The sequence below is a fragment of the Carica papaya genome, chromosome 2 (genome assembly GCF_054855325.1).
Source record: "Carica papaya isolate Zhongbai chromosome 2, ASM5485532v1, whole genome shotgun sequence".
NCBI classification, from domain to species: Eukaryota; Viridiplantae; Streptophyta; class Magnoliopsida; order Brassicales; family Caricaceae; genus Carica; species Carica papaya.
The window spans coordinates 34,939,293-34,964,005 of record NC_142310.1 but is presented as its reverse complement, the minus strand read 5'-3'; the positions used below and the strand labels follow the sequence as shown (position 1 = coordinate 34,964,005).

Genomic DNA, 24,713 nt, shown 5'->3' with positions numbered 1-24,713 from the left:
ATGAATTGAATGACTGGGATATTGATGCTGTATGTTGTCTGTTTGGCATAAATTACTGTTTTGCTTGTTTGTATGTGGATTAATGATACTGACTGAAGAAAAAGAGAATGAAAGATTATGTAAATGGGTAATTGTATAAATGTGGTTAGCCTGACTAGATATCCTGGGAGATGGTGGACAGACCGGGTTTGTAGGGAACCCTACCGAGATTGTGGTCTCCCATACCGGACGGGGTATGGGGACGGCCCGTTTCACCCCCATACCGGACGGGGTATGGGGACGGCCCTGGAATCTGATTTTAAGTGTTAAGGGTTAACGGGTAGCGGGACCCCTATGGATCCCCATGGATACTAGTGGGCTGGTAAATGAGGAAAATATGTTGTGTAACGATTGAATTACAAAAGGCTTGATAAGTATTATGTTATACAGTTTATATATGATTTCATGATGATGATAATGTTATTGCTTTCGTATACTATTTTATGAATTTCACCGAGGTAAGTGGATGGTGAAGGATTTATTATTGATAAAAGAATTTGTTGTAAATTATGCTCCATTGGTCTTTTTATGTTTTCTACCCACCTTTACCTCCGTGACGGTGAGATATCGTGATGTCTTTACTGGGCTAGTGTAGCTCATTCCTTATTTAATCATTTCAGATCAGGAAGACATTGTTCCCGAGCCGGTTCCGCAGGAGGACGACGAAGGGGACGCCTAAAGACTCCATAGTCATATTCGTAGCTTTTACTTTCAAGTTTCACCTTTAGGTAGTTTGATCTTTTATATTTCGTGAGCACGTTTTTGGTTTTAGTGTAAGGGATGTTAATCGAATTTTTGACTTCGCTTCCGCATTTGATATTTTTAATACACATTTCATTTTAAATTTCCGGGGCCGTTACATGGACAGTCTGGATCCGTTCTCTCTTTGTTTACTATTATACTGTGCGTAACTCAATTGATGGTTTTTAGAGTCTTTTTGGTTATTTCGTTATTTGTTTTTCCTGTATTACGTGCCGGTATCCCGGTCAATAGTTATTTGACGGTGTAAAACTATATTATTATTTAAGTAAATGGTGAGTATAAAATGAGATATAGTTATTGTATAGTTAATTATTTGTAACGCCTCTTTTTTTTTTACGGCGCAGTCTAAAACAATTTCGTGACCAACTACAAAATTCTTATTCCAAATCAATCACACACCTAGAAATCCTTCCTCAATTCATTATTTAAAATCAAGATAAACATGCAATCCTACATACACATCACAAAGTAATACAATCTCATACATTTTCAGCAGACATTATCCATACTACTATAAATTTTTACACACTCCATTCCGCCCACAACAAGAATCCTTGCCCTGTTGCGCTCTATACTAGGCTCGAAAACCAGCAACTTTGATCCCAGCTCCATCCCTACCTCATCTGTTAATGATAAAGAGTGAGTACACATAACTCAATACGGTAAAAATCAAGTTACAAGTATCACATGCTATAACAGAAAATTCAGTATTTCTATATGCACTCTACCTACACAACCTAAGTCATACCTTAGTACCACCCTGGGACTATACATCATTAACTTATCCTGAAAATCTAATTATGGTTACAAGTAGCACATGTAACAACAGAAAACCCAGTATTCCTATATGTACCCTATCTATATAACATAAGTCCTACTTTGGTGCCACCTTAGGACTACATAGAATTAACCTACTCCGGTAAATTGGTTATATTGCATATTAAATGTGACCGCCTTCCGAAGTCATAGCATGAGTACAAATGTTCTCACTCGTCACCAATATCGGCGACCAACACTCAACCTTCTATCTCTCGACCCCTAATAGGCCACATACACATACAGATACCATTCTCTCCCGTCATTAATATCGGTGACCCAACCCCTTGCCCGTCGGGGTCTCCCGACCATCACCACTATCGGCGATCAACTTACTCTTTCTAGGTAGCGACCACCAATATCGGCGTCCCCCAATGCTACCAACTCAAGAACTATACCATCCTGTACTCGCTTCACCATGTTATCCTGAAGCTCTCCTATACCTTTAACCGGTATACCGAACCTACACACCTCTCCCCATAGGATACACACTAACATTTCACACGCACGCCGATAATGTTCCTTCGCCAACCACTAAATTTACAGCAGTTATACCAACCTATATACAACCCACACCCTCACACCACACCACTACACCAACACATCTCTATCTCAATACCTTAAACCACACCTTACCGGCCTCCCTTTTCTTCTCCCAATTTCCAACAGATACACTCTCATCCCCTTCTATATCTACCTCTCCCTACAGCCATACTGCACTTCTCCTCTTACACGAACCTCTTCACACATCGAACTCCTTATCTTCCCTCCTTCCGCAGCCTACATGAAGGACCCCATACACAATCATGAACTCTCCTCTCTCTCACAGACCTCACACACCACTTTCCTTCTTCTTCTACCTCCCATGGCCTATTCAAAGTATCCTAACTCTCACTCTCACACTCACACAATCACGCTCCTCTCTCTCACAGACTTCACACATCGCTTTCCTTCTTCTTTTACCTCCCACGGCCTATTCAAAGTATCACAACTCTCACACTCACATAATCACGTACTCTCATCTTTCTCACAAGAGACTCACCAACCTCATTCTTCCTCCTCTCTCCTCCCGCGGCCTCCTCTATGCACCCCGTTCGCACACACACAAAATCTCCTCGCCCTCACGGATCTCATTCACTCACTGACCTCCTTGTTTAATCTTTCCTCCCGCGACCTTCACCATGTATTTACATTCATTTTATACAAAATATCCTCACTCTCTCACGAGCCTCTCCCACTCTCCAACGTCTTCATTTTCACTCTTCCCGTGGTATCCTCCATGAACACCTCCACGATTCTACCTGCCATCCACACTCACCTGTCCCTAACTCGTAGTTCTGTTGCTCTATATACTAAATATAACTTAAATTTCTCAACCTAAAATCACTAATTCGAACTCACACCACACCTATACAAGAACTCAAAATTTACCGTATCTCCTATCTCCATCTTCCTTCCTCCCGTGGCTCGCACCGTCACGATCATCCTTTCTGCTCTTTCTCTCTAATTGTTTCTCTCCAATCCGACTCCTCTCTTTCTCTTTTCTGTTTTCTTTCTTTTCTTACCTCCCTCTCTTTATTTTTTTTCTTTCCCTTCTCCTATTTATACCCCACCAGCGTCTCATCCTGCCCATCCATCTCACCTCATCCCAACCGTCCACTCTCTCCTTCTCCAAATGACGTCGTTTCCTCCTCCACTTCTCCAAACGACGCCGTTTCCTTCAAACGATGTCGTTTCCCTCATTCTCTTCTCCAAACGACGTCGTTTTCCTCATTCTCTTCTCCAAACGATGCCATTTCCTCTCTCTCTTCACCAAACGATGTCGTTTTCTATCTTTCTTCACCAAACGACGCCGTTTCACCTCTAAAATCCTCACTCTACATATACATCTATACATACATACCAATTTTTTCTTTTTTTTTTTCTAGTTATTACATTATTATGCTTATGAAAATCTATATAGGAAAGACTTACTGGGTACTTGGAAAAGAGCGGACGGGCCGGGTACATAGAAAACTCTACCGTGAACGTTATCTCAGTCGGACGGAGCTAAAAAGTCTCTTACTAAAAATATTTGGGAGATATGGTTCAGCCTCGTACCGGATTAGGTATCGAGGTGGTGACATGTTTGGCGCATATACTACACGGGGTATGGGAACGGTCAGTTAACTGTTTAATTGAATATTGGGTTCACGAGTAGGAAGACATCCCTATGGACCCCCAGGGATACCGTGAGGGAGTAAAAATATAAAATAATCATTTTTTATTATCTTCTATGCGATAAATAATAGTGCTTGAATATGAATTTTCATAGGTTATTATTGGGAGAGACTTGTTACATAAATGTAAAAAATAAATGACTTTCTTTATAGTAAATGAATTTACAATAAATTAAGAGCTTCGTTGGTTATTTTTCTGATTTCTATAAATCTTTAATTTTTTGTATCTGTAATTAGTATAATATTTTTACTGGGGTAATGTAGTTCACCAATTCATTAACTATTTCAGATCAAGAGAATTAAGATCCAGATCTCGATTAACAAGAGGGTTGCGAATAGTTCATCACCCGGACTTCCTTTAAAATGTAGTGAATGTAACAACCCCGGGAATTATGTGTATTAAAAATGTCAAATGCGGAAGCGTAATAAAAATTTTGATTAACATCCCTTACACAATAACCAAAAACGTGCTCAAAATATAAAAGAACAAACTAACTAAAAGAGATACTCGAAAATAAGAACTATCACTACGGAGTCTTTAGGCATCTCCTTCACCGTCTTCCTGCGGAACGGGCTCGGGAACAATGTCTTCCTGATATGAAATGGTTAAATAAGGAATGAACTACACCAGCCCAGTAAAGATATCACACTATTTCACCGCCACGGAGGTAAATGTGGGTAGAAAATACAAAAAAGACCAATGGAGCATAATTTATAATAAACTCGTTTATTAACATAAAAACCTTTGCTGTCCACTTACCTCAGTGAGATCCATAAAACAACATATGAAAGCAATAACATTATCATCATCATGAAATCATATGAACTGTATAACATAATACTTACCACGCCTTTGCATTTCAATCATTAAACAATACATTTTCCTCATTTACCAGCCTACTAGTATCCATGAGGATCCATAGGGGTCCCGCTACCCGTGAACCCTTAACATTTGTAATCCGATTCCAGGGCTGTCCCCATACCCCGTCCGATATGGGCACCAAAATCATGAACCTCAATACCCCGTCCGGTATGAGAGACCACGTTCCCGGTAGGTTCCCTACAGACCCGGTCCGTCCACCATCTCCCAGGATATCTAGTCAGGCTGTCCACATTATCCATTTATCAATTCACGTAACCTTTTATTCCTTTTTTCCTGAGTCACCATTATCAAATCACACACAAACATGCAAACCAATAGTTTATGTCAAACAAGACAACACACAACATCGGTTCTCAGTCATTCAACTCAAAGCAGTAAAACAGTGATATATGCACACAAAACTATGAAATGAAAATATTAGACATCATACTGCATTTAAAACTATAAAATGGAACAAACAATAACTGACCGACAAATACACCAGACTCGGGCTCCATTAGCAACCTTAAATAATTTCACACATCTATTGATTCATGAAATACCTTTTATCATTTATTGAACTTTAATACCGTGATAGAAAATAGGGTGAGGAATCCTTACGTATTTCGGGGTCTGAATACGACTTTACAGTGCGCCTACAGGCTGTCCTTAATTTCCCTGAATTTTTTCCGAGAAACTGAAACGCACTACCGGTACCTGCACGTGTCCCAAAAAAACCTAAATCAGACCTAGGGCCCCTTTCGGCCAATATCGCAATTTCAGCACGGCGGCTCCGCCGTGCTCCGGCGACAAGCGGCAGCGATTCGCCTCGGGTTGGCCGTTTTTGGCCGTTTCCGGCCGAATTCGGCCACATTTGCATCGGTCCCTGTGATAAAATAACCCTAGGGCCCTCGGTGGGCCAAAAAATCACGAAAAACTGAAACTTACCAGCGACGGTGCTCTCGGGTGCGGCGGCTCCTCCGACGTGAGTCGCGTTTTGATGTTTTGGCTCCGATCAACCTGTAGAGAAAAGAACAGTGATCACAGTGGTATAAAATTTGCATCGAACGGAGGCCAGGAAGGGCCTCATCGGAGGCAAAAATCGAGGAGGGGCGTAGCGGCGCCGCTGGGCTTCGGCTGGGTTTTCCGGCCGTATGACCGGTGGTTTGGCTCCAATTTGGCCATAGGCGGACTCAGCGTCGAAAAACGAGCAAGGGGGAGAAAATTTACCTCGATTGGCGGTCGGAAACTTCCCCGGTGTGGCGGCGGGTGGCGGCAGCCGGCTCATCTGGTGTCTGGTTCTTCTTCTCTGGCGAGCACTGGCGGCTAGGGTTTTTTTGGTCAGGTGTGGGTGGGGTTATTTATACCCTTTGCCTTTTAATCTCAACCGTCCATCAAGATTAAATCTGGACCGTTCGATCGCGATTTAATTGGGATTAAATCTGGACCGTCCATCGCGATGCAATCTGGGCCGTCAGTGCCTGATTTAATCTGGGCCGTCCGATCGCGCGCACGCGGATCGCCCCTGTGGCCCGTCCATTGGTCAGCGTGTCCTTGCCACGCGTCGTATCCTGGTTGACCGGGGCTGCTGACCGGGCTGCTGACGCGGTGCTGACGTGGCACAACTTTTCTAAATTACGTTTTGACATCCGGTTTCCGATTTTCTTTTCAAAAACACCCTAAGAATCCAAATTTTCACCAATTTTTCCTAAAATCAATTTTAATTAAATTCAAATAATATTTTTACCCAGTTTTATCATTATTATTATTTTTATTTTTATTAAATTAAATTAAATTAATTAAATTAAATAAAAAAATCAAATAAAATTACAAAATAAAATAAATAAAATAAATTTTTTAAAAAATAATAATAATAATATACTTGGGAGTGTTACAGTGAAGGTCTTCTTATAATATTTAGTGATTTACTTTTCGTTTATTTCTTTAATTTTTGTTTATTCTTTTAGAATGAATATTCTTGTATCTTTATTGGGTATTCTAAATTATTATGTAAGGAATGTAAACTCTATCTCTATTATTTTATTTTCGTATTTAATTTACGACTTTATTTTCATTTAACCGCTGGATCTTTACAATATATAATGACTAACCCAACAAAATGCACTATTGAAATATACACATACAAACGCATAAAGCTATATATATATTACGCTTAGTGTATAAATTGGCACCATCAAAAGGTCCAAAATTTCATTTTAGACCCACCAAAAAAACAGACCAATAATGTTTTTTTTTTTTTGCACATGCATTTAATTAAGCATAATAATTTCTATAATTTTGAAAAGAACTTTTTTGCGTGACATGTATGTGTCATATTCATGTTGAAAAGAACATGCAAAATAAAAGTTAAAGAAATTAGGTAATGATATTAACTTTGAAATTAAATTATCAAATTAATTAATTACAATTTGTTCGTTACCCTTTTTTAATTGAGACAATAATTAAGTGTTAGTTAATTTCTCGTGGATCAATTAAGCGAAAGTGAGTGTAACGATAGAATTTAAAATTTAAAATTTAAAATTTAAAAATATTATTTTTTTGTATCTTTTATAACTATTTTCAAATTTTAATTGATTATTCTATAATGATAAATATATAAATTAATTAATTAATGAAAATTAAAAATATTTTTGTATTTTTTTTTCACGATTATAAGATTAATTTTTTACATAATTAAACACTTTTTTTTTTAATTCTCTTCTATCACATCAAAGCTCGTGCCAAAGTAAAAGTATCAAATTATTTATAGAGTTTATGATTATATATATATATATATTCATGATCCTTATATACATAATAATGAAATAAAAATAGAGCTTAATATGATCGGGGTAAAAAAGTTAAGTGTAGTTATCAAATGTCAAGAGAATCACTTTTTCTCAAAGGGAAAAACAAAATTGAGCCTATACTTTGAAAGGCATGCTATTAATTAAATGTCAATTAATTATGTTAAATAAAGTCAAAGATATTTTTGTTGAGGGGATTTTTATTTCTTAATTTTATGAGATACCCAAAATTTAATGAAATTGAGATAGACATTATTCAATTATATATATATATATATATATATATATATAAACAGCAAATAAATCCTTCAATTGTCAATTTGTGACATCTAATTTTTGGGGCAATTACACATGCTCTTGACTTATCTTTCTCTATCATTATCTTGTGTTGTACCACCATATTTTACATTGTTTTAGAGGGACAAATATGTAATCGCCTTTAATTTGTGTTTGCTTTAATTGGGAAATTGAACTAAGCTACTTGAATGATTGAAAATAGTTGTTATATTTTGTATTTTTAAGGTAGAATTTGGTAAAATAATTAATGTGTTACGTATATATTTTTATTAGTTTTGATTTTTGTAATAAATATTCATTTACTTCGATTGTTAATATAATTTTTTTATGATTATGATTTTACTTATTGAACATGATTTTATGGTTGGTGTGTGACTCCTAAATACCGAAAACATCCTTAGGGTGATCTCGTAGTTCATACAAGGTGGAGACGATGGGATCGGTCCATGAATTTTCCTTTCTTTTGTCGCATTTCGCTCAAGTAATTAAAGGGAGATAGTGCATCAAGTTGTTAGTAAAGACCAACCTAATCATCTTTTCCAAGGATCCCATATGAGGGAACTCTAGTAAAGCCATTAACTCTAACTAATGTTCACGTACGATCCGTACTAGATCTAACAAACTAACAATCTTATTTTCTCTACGTTCTTAAAAATTTATTTTTGTGTCAGTATAGCAAAATTAAAAAATTCATAATAAAAATATTTAATTTTTTCTAAAGAGAATCGAATTAGAATTTAACATATAAATCAACACTTATTTACTGATATGCTTCATCTTAATTTTTATATTTTTATTTTTTGTCAGTCTCATTTAAAATAACATAATTCAATTTTTTTTATATAAATAACAAAAATATATGAAGAAAAATGAACAAAAATTCAAAATTATATTATAAATTTTATAATAAATTTTATTCGACTCAATTTTTATAGTGAGAAAATATCTCTAAGACAAAAATAATATCGTATTAGTTTAATTGAGACCGATAATTTTGTGTATGAATGAGAGAATATGCTCAAGAATGCATTTAAAGATAATTATTTGTATGTAAAATATTAAATTGCCTAAAACCAAAATAAAATTTCAAAACAAATAAACCCCACAAACATAATATGCTAAATTCATATATGCACCCATCACAGAATAGATATACCCAATAATCATTATAATCAAACATTAATGGCCTGAGTAATTTATCATAAATTTGTTATAATTTTTAAAAATATTATATATATATATATATATTTAAAATGATCGGGAAGCATTTTAGGGCAATAAAATTACACATATTACATATATATTTAAATATTTTATATCACTAATTATTATTTAATTAAATAATTAATCCGTCTAATCCTCTAAAAGGAATTGTAAATTTGAGCGGGTAGTAGTTTTCTGTGTAGTTGTCCATGGAGAAAAAAAAGCCAAAAGCAGCGGTTAAAATTTTCCTTTTCTACTTTCCTCTCTTAAAGAAACAAAATGCACAGTACAGTGTCCGAAGAGAAGATGGAGTTGGTTATGGATGCCGAGCTTTCCTTCAAGCTTCTTCTCTCCTGCCCGTTCGGTCTCTCTCCATCGCAGGTTCTCCTCGTTGTATCCTCTCTTTTGTTTCTTTAACTCAATGTTCAGTAGATCAAATTACATACATCAATACAGGTATAAAACGCAGATATATATATATATATATAAACACCTATAAGAAAATATATAGGCATGTAGATAAACATCTAAGAATAGTTAATCTAATGTGTATATATACGCTGGTGTTGATGGTGAAGGTATCCGTGGAATTTGACGAATCGTATGATAGGATTCCTCATCCGGATGTTAATTTGGAAAATTCTATTGCCGAGGTGAATCTCTAAATTAGCGAGTATTAATTTACTATTTCGATTTACGTTTTCTGTGTTTTAAAATTGAATGTAGTTTGAGTTGCTGTTCTATGTTCCCGATTGTGAGCTTAGACGCTTCTGTTGCTTTATTTGATCCCATTTATGTGTTATTGTCGTAAGAAATTGAATTTGCTCACTCTGTCCATCTCTTTTTGTTCTTGGAATTGTAATGTAGTAGTTTTGGTTCTGATATCATATAAGCAAGCATTATCTCAAAGTTGATGGATCTTCTCATGATTACATCTTAGCGATCCTGTGAGTAATGACAGCCATGTCGGTTACTGTTAATATGCAATGTTTTTAGGGCTGTATATTAGTAATTCCTTTTTCTAAATCAAAGGCAAGATATCCAGTTAGATCATTGACAAGTTCATCAATTCTTTTTTGTTTTCCATTTTTCGATTTAGATATGGGATCAGAGATTACGGGGAAATTCATCATTGTACAATGGCAAAAAGTTCAGGGTATGTTGATCTCATATGATTTCCTTTTAAGTGTTTGTTTATGCTTTAGATTTCATTATTCAGTTGGCACAAATTACTACAATTCTGTTTCTCTTCTTTGGTGATGATTTGCTTGCATGATGGAAAAGATTGGGATGTATGTTACACAAATGATTGAGATGAGAACAAAACCATATATATATTATATTTCTCAATTTGAAGGCAAAAGAAGAATCTACTGTACGTATAAAATAAGCAGCACTTGTTGCAAGAGTGGGTCACATGGGAAAATAGAGATGTTTTGTTTCCCAATGATAGCACTAGCTTCCTTGATGATTGTTGTAGTATAGTGTTTTTATCAAAATTTATTTCAAATTTAATATTTATACTCCAAAATGCACATATATTGTGATAAGCAAGAAAAATCATAAAGATGCTCGTGTTGAGAATTGGAACAATCCAGTCGAATCATTTCACATTCTATGTATACATTATGTTGGGGAATCTAAATACTAATTTTTGATAAATTTCTTAAGAACTAGTAACATTTGTTTGTTTTTTATTTATTTCAGTATGGAGGATATGTTCTACATGGTGATGGTGATAGATCTGAGAAAGAGTCTTATGTATGCCTCCACCTTGGTTTAACCGATTATAGGTGTGTCTCTCTCTCCTCTCTCCTAAGTTCTGATAAATTTTGATTCTATTGCCTGTAAATTCAAGGACTTTTTCTTTATGATGATTTTAAAATCTAACAGTATTTTAACCTACTATTATATGGATGTCACCATCCAACCGATACACAATCAGTCCTCCACGCATTTCATTTTTCAAGTTCCCTTTAATGGATGAATAGCATATCTTTTAGAATTTATTCTAAGTAGTAACAGCCTCTTTAAATCTATTCTTATAGTTATATGATGTTTTTTTTTAAAAATATATAGTTATATCATGTTTTCCATTAGATGTTTTAATTATATTACATTTTTGTTTATATTCTAGAGAATGATGATCGATTGCTGCCTACTTGTTTCCCAGGACCTTTGTAGGTACAAATTTAAATCCTTTGTGGGATAAGTTCCTGGTTCCTTCAGAAGGTATATTCATAAGTCTGTATTAATTCAAAATTAACATCTGAAGGACTTTTATGTTGTTCATGCTTCATGTTTCAACAAATATAATATTGCTTTGGCGCCCCAGTTTTCTTGCATTCTAAATCACATTGAGAGTATCACTTGATCAATGTTTTAAGGAATTCTGAGGCATGTAATTGTTCACGTAAACGTCTATTTTTCTTCAAAAAGTTATGCAATAAATTATTACATGACTGGCCCTGTCTTATGTAACTATACATTTTTCAATTTTTAGGTGATAGGCTCAACTTTTATGTAATACATCACAATTGTGCTGCTCAGGAGAAAATTCCATGACATTGTCAGGCATACAATAGCTATTAATAATCATTTTAACTTAACTTCACTTTTCTTTAGATGACACTATAAGGTGTCAACACACCTCAAATCCACTGGGTAATGGTGCTGTTGTGGAGACAGCTGATGGCAAAATAGTTGTTCTACAAAGAAGTGATAAAGTAGGAGAATTTCCTGGACATTTTGTTTTCCCAGGGGGCCATCCAGAGGTATTTAATGTGGAATACAAATATCATATCCTCTCTCTTTCCAGTAGCTATGCAGAGTAGTTAGTTTCTGATAAAACAATTTCTTTTCTTAAATATTAAGTATAGTTGGGATTACAAAAAAGTTTTTATCCTTTTTCCTGCTGGAAAGAACTTATACTAACATTATCTGGACTTAATAGTACTCTTCTAATGTTTTGACAGCCTGAAGAAGTTGGTCTAGCAAATCATGAGCACAGCAAGGACTTGACAGATTCTGAGCATGTCAATAAGAAGGTTTCTCAAGAGATGTTTGACAGTATCATTCGTGAAGTAGTTGAAGAAATTGGAGTCCCCAAAAAATCACTTGTAAGTTATTTTGACCTCTTGTCGATATGTTGAAGTTTGCTTAATTTCTTAGAGTTATTTTTTCCTTTTTCTCTAATCTGTTGTTCTGGTTCCCTCTTTCCTTTTTTGCAATAGTTTCACTTTTTACAAATTATAATATGGGATAGGTTTCTTTGCTAATATCTTCATCAAGAAGACAGTTGAAAAGGAAAAATATCAGATTTTATGAGTTGCAGATTAGAATGGATATCACTCCCTTCCCATGCTAGATATTTGTATAGTTTCTTTTATTTCCATTTTTTTGACTGAGAAACTGTAACTAAGAGCGTATGATCATAACTTAAAGAAAAACGATGCCGAGGCATTGTGATAGCAGCTAAACTTTATGTAGCAGAATACTATTATTCGTGTAAAAACCTAGAATTTATTGAATATGGAAATATTAAATTCGGTAACTATAGCAGAAGCAATTTTAGAATTTAAGGTTCATATTTCTTACACAGTAAATCAGTATACCCAATAGGGTTACGAGAATGTTCTTTTTAAGAAGGTTCAAATAACGTAATAAGTATATAAAAGAAAACGTAACTAAAAATCCTATAAAATTGACTTCCGCTGGACAACTCTGATGAGATTCAGGAGTTAGCTTTTATTTACAACTTTCTTGTTATTCAGGATCTGGATTTTGGTATTTCTGATCTGAAATGGTTAAATAAGTGGATGAACTACATTAATTCAGTAAGAATATCACACTTAACACCGATACGGAAAACTAAAGGTTGGTAAAAATTGTCAAACAACCAATGAAGCCATTATTTCTTTTTAAATAAATTCGTTTAACTTAAAAAAAACCATTATTTCATATTTACCTTTATAAGTTTACAAAATCGACCTATAAAAATAATAACTCGAATAACATTATGATTTTATATACAAATGAGCAATAACAACTTACCTTCTTACCTGCTTACTAGTAGGCCTGGGGGTTCATAGGAATCCCCCCTACGCGTGGACTCAATATCCAAGTTATCGATTAACCGGTCGTCCTCATACTCCGTCCGATAATGGACGCCAAACATACCATCATTTCAATACCCCGTCCTGTATGAGGGTAAATTATACCTCCCAATCCTTTTCGGTATGAGATTTCTTAGTCCCATTCGACTGAAATAATGCCTACGGTAGAATTTTTCCTATGCACCGGATCCGTACACCCTTCCTTAGGGTACCCAATAAGTCTTTCATATATAAATTCACATAATCAATCAATCACCAATTACATATCAACATCTCATTTTTACCAATCAACAGTAAATCATACAAATAGACAATATGTAAATTAAGAAAACATGATTAAGACATTTATTTTAATCAATCGGCAAATAAGAGAAATAGTTAGGCAATCAATACTAAAAGGACAATAAATCTATAAATAAAATTTTACGTGGCAAACCAATAAATATATCCTACTAATAGATAAACAGTATTGACAAAATAGGTAATTTTGTACTGATCAACTACCTGCTCCACTGGTGACTTATAATTAATTTTAAGATTTTATAGTTTCATGCTAATTTTTATAAAATACAACGTTATTAATTATTGAACTTTAATTTACTATAACGGATAAAAAGGTGAGAGATTTTTATCCTAAATCGGTATCCGAAACACCGTACTTTTCACTGTGCCTCATGGTGGTTTTTGAGTTTCTAGGATTTTTTCTGCGAAAATAAAAAATACGCATCACGTATCCAAAAATATATCAAAAAGGCCAAAATAAATGTTTTTGAACTTTTCCGGCCAATTTAGGGTTTCGGCATGGCGACGTTGCCGGCTTCGCCGCCCACGGTGGTGACTCCTCTTGGCCTGACCCATTTTCGGTCGATTTAGACCAGTTTTGGTCGGTTTTGCATGGAAACCTATGAAAAAACAAAGTTAGGGGGGTCTCTGTTGGTCGAAAAAGGGAAAAACCGAGACCTTACCGATGGAAGGATCTTCGGGTGTGGCGGCTCTGCTGTTTCTCCTTTGCGATCAAGGTGTTTCTTCGGTTAACTTGCACCAGAAGGAAATGAGGATCACAATGGTCAGAAAATCGAGGGAAATGGGAAACGGGAAGGGGATCATCAGAGGAGGTTTCGGATTTTGGCCATGGCGGCTCAGCTGAGCTCCACTCGTGTTTTCTGGCTCACCCGTCGGCCTTTCGGCTCCGATATGGGCATAGAGAAGTTCGGGATTAAATTCCAAGCGGAGGGAAGGAAAATCTTATCTTTTTGGCGTCGGTGGTGGCTCCAGTGCGGCGTCGGTGGTGCCAATGCTGCGGCGATGGTGGCCGGTCTCCTTCTCCGGCGTCTAGTTCACTTCCCCGCCGCCCCTCTTCTTTATCTCCGATCACCCTTTTGTCGATTCCCTGGGAAGAGGAGTTTAAATACTCATCTTCATTAGATCTGGATCATCTGTTAGAGGCGACTTGACCCATCCGTAACTGTTGGATCTCTCTTATTTGGAGCATTAATTTGGGCTACACAATCTGATCAAATCCAGCCGTTCAATCGTGCCTGAAGAGGGAATGCATATGGGTCGTCCATGTGCGCGGGATGCGATCTGAGCCGTTGGATTCGCTGACACATGGATCACCCGCGTGGCCTCCCGTATGAAACCGGTGTCAGCGTGTTTGCCACGCGACGCGTTCTGACTCGTCATTGCTGCTGATGTGGCCGTCTCACGTGGCTGTATTTCACATTTTTGCGATTTGACCCTTTGTTTTAAATTTCTCTTTCAAGCACCCCCTTTTATTTACAGTTTCATCATTTTTTAAAAAAAATTGATTTCAAACTCATCCCTAAATCCATATTATCCAAAAATTTCATAAAAATAACAATAAAATTATTTTTAATACCTTTTTTCATTAACATCAAATTAGCCTGGGCCAAATTTCGGGGCTGGGTGTTACAATTCGAGGGTCATTATGTCTAGTTGACAAATAACACCTCTTTGAGGATCTTTTGATATATGGATGAATAAAAAGCAGCACAAGGATAAAATCTTATTACTAACAATAGGGTGTTGAATTGATACTAGCAGTATGATTGTTCTCATATGCAGCAATGACCAATTACCCATGGAATACTTTTTTTGGGTAAGAAGGCTATTAGTTGAATATGCAAGACAAGACATGATTTTTTTTTGAAATAAAAAGTAGACAAGACATGATGTTGTTTGTTTGATATAGATTTCCCAAAGTGGTGCCCACTTGGCCAAATAAAGTATTCCTCAACAGATAATTAATTCAGTTGGGATTAAGCAAACGGCCAGGAATTCAATTCTGTAGTAATATCCACCGTTGGAATGGATATTGCCATATTGAACAAAGTGTATTTCCTTTATTGCCATATTGAACAGTTTAGTTTGTTTAGAAATTGATCTTTATCTTTCAATTAAGACAAGGGAACCATTTTCTTTTCTGGCCCCTATTTTTTTTGAAGACTCACAATCTTCTTGGCATAGTGTATTTCTTTTTTTTTTTTTTGAAATAAGGCAAAGTGTATTTCCTTTAAAAGGATGTTCCAGGAAATCATAGTGTATAATAACTTCATCTAAAAAATAGTGTATAATAACTCGTCATAAATAGGATGTCACTGGCTTTGTAAGCTTCAACTTTTTTATCATTTCTTTTATGGTATTCCTTTGCTATTTGGAGGAAGTATGTTTTCGGTGCTGCTGGACTCAACAAGTTTCTCTATTAATTAGTTAGTAGCTTTTTTTTTTCTTGAAGGAGACACTATACATCTGATATTAATCCACTGGTGTCTTGCAGTGCAATCCACTTTTCCTCGGTATATCTCGTAGGGTGTTGAATGTGAGACCTGCGGCTTTTTTCTTTATCAAATGCAGTCTCAAGTCAGAAGAAATTCAACAATTATATTGTAGTGCACAAGACAGCTATGAATCAACACAACTTTATACAGTATCAATGGTTTGTTCAGCTAATGCTTTTTAATAAGTAAACTCTGCTTCATTTTTGTGTACCTTAAAATTTTTTCAGACATGGAAATTACTTGTTCACTTTTTTTGTAGTTGTCACAAGACTATAGTTGGGCTGATGGGATTTTTTTCTTGTGATAGATATGGTGTTAATGGTGATAATGCCGTGTAAAAAGTTAACACTCCGAGGGGTGTATTCTTAAAAAATTGCAAACTGGATGTTAGGAGTGGATACTTGAGAAGAATTAATGGATTTAGAATTGTAGGATTTAGGGGTAAATGGTAGGGTAATTTAGGATTATGAGGGAAATTCTACTTGCCTCAAATGATAGCCTCCATTTATGCATTGAAGTGAGAGTTCATTCCAATGCGCTAAAACTTAGGTTGGCACTTGGCAGGGACAAGAAAATAGGCTGTAAGTATAAGAATGGATTAGTTAGGTAGGATAAAGTTTCTAGAAATTTCGTAAGTCAGATAGATTCTTTTAAGAGTTAAGCGAGTATCAAAAAAGAAGTGAATGGGGGTTTAATTAAGTGAAAAGTAGTTGTCAAATTTTTTTATGCAGATTAGTCCAATAGACAGTTTTTCATCCTGCTTTATTCTGGAAATTTGGTTAACACTGCTGATATTAATTTTTTCAGTTTTTCATCTTGAAGTTAGTTCGCTGACTTTTCAGTTCTCTTATACATCAGATTGAGTTGGAAGACATGACATTGAACATGCCTGGATGTCATCAAGGTGGATTTGCTCTGTATAAACTAATGGTAGAAGCTTCAAAAAATAACTGAAAGGAGATCATGAGTGCTGATGACTTGAAGTTTCAGAAATATTATTATGGCTACCAGTCTCTTTAATTGGTACCTATTCTGCTGCTGACGGAAAAAAACAGAATTGAAGGCATTGTTTTTTTTTCTTAGATGTCTGCAAATAAAAGGCATGATTATGCAATGTATTTATTAATCTTTGCTACCTGATGTCATAAGCGCGTCCAATAAATGCTCTTGTTATTAATCAAGATAATTTTAAATTTTAAGTGATTGGCATGATATTCAGCATCTTTACTTCTAATAGTAACAATATCATATTGTTTGTACTACATAAATGGCTTCCTTCCATGCACATGCATTTGAATTCTAGTGTTGCATTAGGTAAATGGTTCTTTTAGCCTTTTCCGTAATTGTGATGCGCATCACATGAACCATTGAGAGAGGTGAAGTTACCTACTGGATAGGTCCAGCTAAATCATGTTCTTTGTTTTTCTTTTTTGGGTGGTGGATACTTGGAGCCCTGGTACTAGTTTTAGAGTTGTTAAATTCATGTATATAATGTCTTGATTATTTATAATCAGTGAAGTTCAACCTCAAACTTGAGAAAATTGGCTTCACTTGGAAACATATAGTAAAGGTGACTCAATGATGTGAATATTGTTGTTGCAGTCTGGATTCTCCCAGGTTGAATTAACAGTTCATGTTACATAAATCGACCTTGATGCTTTTGAAGTTGCAGTCTCGTGAGCATTCTGATGGGACTAAGGATGAAGATTCTCAAACATGTAGGTAAGATGAGGGGACTCAACACCAACACACAGATACACATGGATACATATGGTAATACCTCCCTAAATTAATTGGCAATGAATTATCAGAAAGCAAATTTTGATTTTTGAAATGAATAAAATTGCAATAAGATGAGTAAAGTGTTATTTCTTTTTTATGGGAGCTTACCCGAATATAGAACGTCAATTTATCAGGGGAGTTGTAACTTATTTTGAGCATCTGCTTTTGAGATTTGATGGCTTTTGACTCCTTGATTTCTATAGGATATGGTGTTGGCTTGATGTTCTCAGCAGGAAGTTTTTTGTTGAGATTTGTTTATTTATTGAGATTGATTTCTATAGGGTAAGGCATTGGATTGATGTTTTTAACAGGAACCTTTTTTGTTGACATTGGTCTATTTGGAAATATGATGACAGATATGAACCAATCTTGAAAAGTATATATCACTATCATTTTTTTTTGTGAGATAAATATCACTCTTTTGGACTACAAGATCACTCTCTGACAGTCATTGGCCTGCTTTTTTCAATTTTACAAGCCTACAAGTAAGGCTTCATAACCAACATACAGAAAGGATTGGTCATGTTGACGTTCCTAGAGAACTGGAACTTCTAATATATTCCCCTGGGAACATACTCCCATAGCTTTCTACTTTCATCAACTAGCCATAAATTAATTATGCTTTGGATTTCTGTTAACTAACCACTATGAGAAAGGATTATCAATTAGCTAAACAGTTGGTAGACTAGAATAGTTGACAGTCTTCCTTCAAATATTTCTTCTGGTTATGATTGGTAGGGTATTTCATAGAAAATGCAGACTGTTTCCCTATGATGAAAAGGATGCTGGAATCCCTTGAATTGGTGATCGAGAAGCTACTGTCGTGGCATTAAGGATTCTTGAGGCTCTAAGGCATCAGTTTGCAGCATTTTTGGTGTACCAGGTCTCTGAAGGAATTTGAAAAATTGGATGGTAAAGCATACCACATACCGTAGAAAAGCAAGAGCTGTATGAGCCAAAACAATTGGTTCGGAAATAACTCAGTAGAAAGAATAAGACTTTTACAGCTAAAATGATTTTGCAGCGGCATAAAACAATCGGTTTGGAAACAACTCAGTAGAAAAAATACGACTTTCTGGAAATGTTACATGCTGATTTGATACAGTGGGAAATCATAGTAAAACCATTCTTCTAGAGATACAGAGCTTTTTTTTGGGGGCTGATGGATAAGGATAGTTGAACCACAGGAGTTGGAACCAACCTTGTAGAGATACAGAACTTCTTTAGTTGAACTCAATAGACAGAAGGGTGAATTTTGGAAACATCACATGCTGATTTCATACTGTGGGAAATCATAGTAAAACCAACCTTGTAGAGATAGTGTTACAGTCCTTACTAACAGATATCGATAATGGGACGATTCACAGCGAAATCAGTAGGTAGAATGACATTTTTCTTTGATTTTCTGCTTTTGCCTACATTTAGAAATTAAAGAAATAACTAGGGCCCATTGGATAGAGTGAACCCTAATGCTGTTTTTCTCCTACACCAGATGATATATACAATGAGGGTAGTTAATTCTTCAAAATTTGAATTTCCAAAATTATTTAAAACTACCCTTGTCTTATGATAGACTTATTTATTCCCCACCCTGATACATACTTCACACTTAACTAAAGACACTTATATAAAAATTACACGATAACATTTAAAATTTAGCACATTCATAAGCAATTACGCAAGGTTATTCCTTTATATTCCTTCTTTGATAAACCTTAGTGCAAGGAATTATTTTTGTCCTTAACACACAGCTTTTTTCCTTTTTTTTTTTGGAGTGGGGGGAGGGGGAGGGTGTGGGTGTGGGTGAGGGGGAGGGGATGATGGATAAGGCACTTATTTGAACCATAGGAATTGAAGCTGCTGTTATATATTTAAGATGTTGGCAGATCAAATTCATCCACTTGAATTTATATCAAATTAAAAGCTTTGTTTGAACTCTAGTCTAACAATGAGATATTGATGGCAATGAGGATGATTACGGTTATGTTGCTGTATTTCTAATCTGTTGTCCAATGGATGATAGCTTTGATCATATTTGTAGCAGTGACAGCTCATAATATCCCTTAAATCAGTTCATCCTCTGTCGCTGAGTGTAACACCCCGTTTTTTTTTTTTTTCCTTCTAATGGTATAAGATAAAGCACTCATACGACTCAACACACAAATCCCATATCATTCCAATCATGCATAAGAGAAACTTGTCCATATTCATTGCTCCAAATCAATTGTACATACATCTCCACCTCTACAACACATAGTAACACATTATCAAACATTTCTAGAAGTTCAATACTCAAACTAAGACACCTTTTCAAAACTACTTTAAGTCACAAACAAAACTTGTGCCCTATGGCACTACCAACGGGGCTCCGTTACCAGCCGCTCGGATCCCGACTCCGTTCTTACTCCACCTGTGAATGATGAGAAGTGAGTTCACATAACTTAATACGATAAAAATCAAGTTGTAGGTGCAGTATGCAGTGACAAGAATTTTCAGAAACGTCTATATGCATTTATCCTACCCAACCCAAAACAACTCATAACCCCCCTCTCTACACTAATCATCAAGGTCCTACCCCAAGGAAACAGTACGGCTAAGCAACCACACCCACACAACAACCATCCATTAGCTCACGTCACCAACATCGGCGACTCATACTCTCTCCCCCATCGCCCGACCTCATGAGGCCACACACACACACAAGCACTTTCATTCCACGTCACCAATACCGGCGACTCATATCCACTCCTCCACCTCTCGACCTAAATAGGCCACGCACACACACAAGTACCATCATCTCGCGTCACCGACATCGGCGACTCATACTCACTCCTCCACCTCTCGACCTAAAGAGGCCACACACACACACAAGTACCATCATCTCGCGTCACCAACATCGGCGATTCATACTCACTCCTCCAACTCTCGACCTCGTTGGGCCACGCACACACACAAGCATTTCCACCTCCCGTCACCAACACTGGTGACTCATACACTCTCCTACACCTCTCGACCTTGTTAGGCCACACACACACACATATCACCTCCTCACGCCACCAACATCGGCGGCTCACACCACCCTCACCAACGTGCTCCAAATCTCCCATCCTAAACCACACGCTCCCATCTACCCTTACACCATGCTAATCCCAAGTGCTCTACACTATTCGCCCCCCCCCCCTCTCTAACTTACTAACCCCTACTGTTCATATCACCCCTCTTCTCTCATCCGAACCCCCTCAATTCCTGATTCCTAGTCCCCTCTACCGTACCTTCCAGCCTCCTTCCCTCTCCTACCGCCCCCTACGTACCACTTCCCCTATCCTTCTGCCTCCTCCCGTTTCCTCTACACTTTTGCCTACCTAGGGCGGTTAAACCTCTCGGCTTGCACCGTCTCACTCCATACACACGCCCTTACCACCGTGCACTCCGGGGAAATACGTCGCCTCCTACTAGCGACTCCCTCCACGCCTCCACCCACGCACACACCTCTTTCTGTCACCTCGGGTTTTTCTCCCACCCGCGCTCCCTAGATTGTCCTCTCACTCTTCCTCACTCTGTTCTACCCGCACCATCCCCATTTTTCCCCCACGGCTCCCCGTACGCCTCCAACACCGCCATACTTTCATTTCTCCCCCCGGTCTCCTCCGCGAACGTGCGGAATAACCCCACACCTTACTGCCTACCTCCACCGCTCAACTCCGTCGCGCCATTGCCGACTCCGCAACCTGCAACAAAAATTCACCACACACACACCACACCAAACAACTCAAATTTTCACCGTACCTCCCGTTTCCATCTTCCTTCTTTCTGCCGATCAAGTCGTCCGTCCACGGCCTCCTTCCCTCTCCCTTCTCGCTCCCCTCCGCTCCGACTCTCTCCTCTCTCCTTCTGGAACTTTCCTTCCCTTCTTCTTCTCCGCTCACTTCTTTCCCTCCTTTTCTCTCTTTTTTTCTTTTTTTTTTCTTTCTCTTCTCCTTTCCCCGACCTCCCTTTATACCCTGCTAGCCTATCCAAAACGACGTCGTTTTTTTTTCTTTCAAAACGACGTCGTTTTCTACCTATTAGAAATTTATTTATTTTTTTTTCTTTTCTTTTTGTTTCTAGTCCTTCCACTGAGCTATTTACAAGTGCATAATGTGATAATCTGTTTCACCTTTGTTTATTTTTTAAATTTATTTCATTTCTTCTCTTTGATAGTTTCAGTGACTAATGAAACTGTTCCAAATGGGAAAGAAGACATCCCCACTTGTTTATGCCAGGCAAGCAGGATTCTACTAGGTTATCCAGGTTAGAGTTTTCTTTTTTCAAAAGATTTGGTGCGGTCAATGAGAGAGAAACTCAAAGAAAGGAGGTGACAGTTTCTCCACTATCATATAACAGTACCCATTTTTTTGTCTGAACTTCTCTAGTTGCCTTGTAATGCCTCTGTCGCCTTTTGCTTGATTTCTTCCTTCTGTTTGTTTTCCTTTTTAACCGTATCTCAAGTTTGAAAAGGAGCTAAAGTTTATTATGTTTCGCATTTCTTTTCGTGTCATCTCATGATTGCAGATCTTTTCTGACAGAAGGCTCCATGACACTTAGAATTTACATAGCTAAGTCAAAATTTTAACCTGATTGACAACACAGATCCTTGGCTTGGTGATTGAACTTGAAAACTACTGATTACGTTAAACCAAACCTTAACATTCTTTTTCCTTTAATTCTCATTTAATTTCTCTTTTGTTTCATTATTAATACATCCTTGAGACATAAAAATGCGTTCTTTTCATGTTTGTGTCAGCTCTAGACCCGTAGCTTCAGATCCTTAGAGACTGAATTTTCAGTTACTTTTTTGTTTGGGGGGGGGGGGGGGGGAGGAGGAGGGAATTTGCACATGAAAATTATAATAAATTTTTACAATTCAAGAATATCATAGTAATTAAACCAAAACAAAGAGGAATTATATGAGAATTTAATCAGACGGTCCCATATGTGAACTGTCTTACCCGAACAATAAAATCTTGTAGGTTCACGACGGGCACATCTTTTTCACGTGGTTTCTCTGAGGTAGAATACTTTGTAGAGAAAAGACACTTTCCACCAACTCCCAACCCCCACCACACCACACCCCACATAAAGAAAAGAACAGAAAAATTCTTTTATTTTCTTTTGTTGTTTTTCGGAAATTTCATTCTCATCTTAATATTAATAGAGAAGATGCAGTTGCAACTTGCGGCTAAGCTCCGAGGAAACAACTCTCCAATCTTTGAACCTTGATTCTTTTTGGGATGAAACATAAGCAATAACTTCGTTGCAAACCCAAATGAATCAGTTCTGATAATGTGAGCTCTATCAATTTTTTAGATGAAAATGTTATTAGCAAAGTGGGGTGGACTATTAGGTGGGAGCCTTGTCACTGTAACTATGAATATCATTTTTGTCAGGATTATCATAATATATGAATCACAGCATATGATTCACCAATATTACTACTACTCCTCCACCAAGTGAATTCATGTACGAGGAGGTAAAATTTTATGTTTTACTTGGTGATAGGTGCTTGATTCACCTTAAAACGTAGGAGCAAGTTATAAAGTCTCCAAGTTATTTAACAACATATAAGTTGATACAGTTTTATATTACAAATTAGTTGTTAAAGTATCTATATAACACAAGCTTATAGATTATATTTGTTTATTTAAATATTTGGTTAAGAAAATAGTTTACAACCAACCTATAATGTTCCGATGACTAATGGAGCAACCTTGAAAAGAGGAGTGAGACAAATTTTGTAAGTAATGAATTTTTTTTAATTTTTTTGTAGAAGTAATAAGCATTGAATCTTTTAAATCGTCAAGTATTTTTATTTTTTTATTATTTTGATCTTTTATTTAGTAAGCCGCTGTCTTTTAAAAAATTTATAAACTTTGTAAAGTAATATTAAAATCCAACAAATTTCTGGAAATAATCCAACAGATTTCTGGAAATGCTATTGTAAAAATTTGTAAATTATTTAATTTATAAATTTATTGTTATTTGTCAAATAAAAAAACATTAAAATACTATTACAGGACTTATGTGCTCATATTGACCCAAAAGAAAAAGAAAACTTAGCAGACACCCTCTAATGGCCTATTTATGATACTTGGTTAATGTCCATCTTCAATTATATAGAACTTTCATATAGAATTTCTTTTTTCCCTGGCAAATGTCATCTTCTACTAGCCACTATTTCATGTGTATGCATCATGCTAGCAAATCAAAGCAGTTTTTATCATGTGAATCAATACTCAGAAGCCTACTTAATATAAATTCTCATTAGTAGATAATAATAAATGTGATCTATACGCTATGTTATACTTATATGTATATATTATGATTTGCATAATAATATATCTATCTTGTTGAGAATGACAGGAACATCATGGAAGCACTCGCCATATGTGCAGTGATTATAGGATGTATATACCCATTCAAGACATCAACCACGAACTAGACTGGGACAGCACGTGCTCATTGCACGTGCGGTGGATGATTCCCAATTATATATGCAGGTTTGCAGCAAATTTGTTGTGCCATATTTTATGTTTGCTGCTTATATTAAAGTTAAATTATACCCATGTGAAAAGCTAGGGTTGGCTTTGTTTGGACCTCCTTTTGGAAGCTTGCATTCCATGTGAATTAGAAGCATATTTTTTTAATCCACTTTGTATTCTTTGGAGTGCAGCAGGATCAATTTAGGAGCTGCAAACACTGCTTTCTTATTGTTTTGCAAAGTTGGAGAGCTGAAAGGTTTAAAGGTACGCAATATTATAATACCTTGATTTGTTTTGATTAGCAATTATTAGAGCTTTTTTTAGCTTTCTTCAATACGAAGTACTTGCATTTTAGTGGTATTTAGGTATTCTATAGATTCCTTTCTGATGCAAAACTATATGTATATAGCTAGCTATATAGGCTTGTAAAAGTTGAAGAGATTACTGTCTGTTAAAAGTTGAAGAGAATGCTTTACTTCACTAGCTTTTTTGGTA

The 24,713-nt window shown here is 36.3% G+C and overlaps 1 protein-coding gene across 9 annotated transcripts; it reads left to right on the top strand.

The window, feature by feature from the left end:
- Positions 1-9,210: 9,210 nt before the first annotated feature.
- NUDT9 (nudix hydrolase homolog 9) lies at positions 9,211-24,698 on the top strand. 9 transcript variants are annotated; one of them, XR_015817356.1, is made up of 13 exons: positions 9,211-9,386; positions 9,584-9,658; positions 10,105-10,161; positions 10,713-10,798; positions 11,179-11,237; positions 11,631-11,779; positions 11,981-12,124; positions 15,918-16,076; positions 16,777-16,941; positions 17,521-17,636; positions 21,901-21,990; positions 24,100-24,236; positions 24,410-24,698. XR_015817356.1 is itself a non-coding variant. In XM_022033460.2 (9 exons), the coding sequence occupies exons 1-9, from the start codon at positions 9,285-9,287 to the stop codon at positions 16,870-16,872; spliced, it is 927 nt and encodes a 308-aa protein (XP_021889152.1). In that variant the 5' UTR covers positions 9,211-9,284; the 3' UTR covers positions 16,873-17,130. The 9 variants fall into 9 exon arrangements, 1 of the variants encoding a protein (XP_021889152.1); XR_015817355.1 differs by having other exon boundaries at positions 17,521-17,640; positions 21,907-21,990; XR_015817354.1 differs by having other exon boundaries at positions 17,521-17,640.
- Positions 24,699-24,713: the final 15 nt, after the last annotated feature.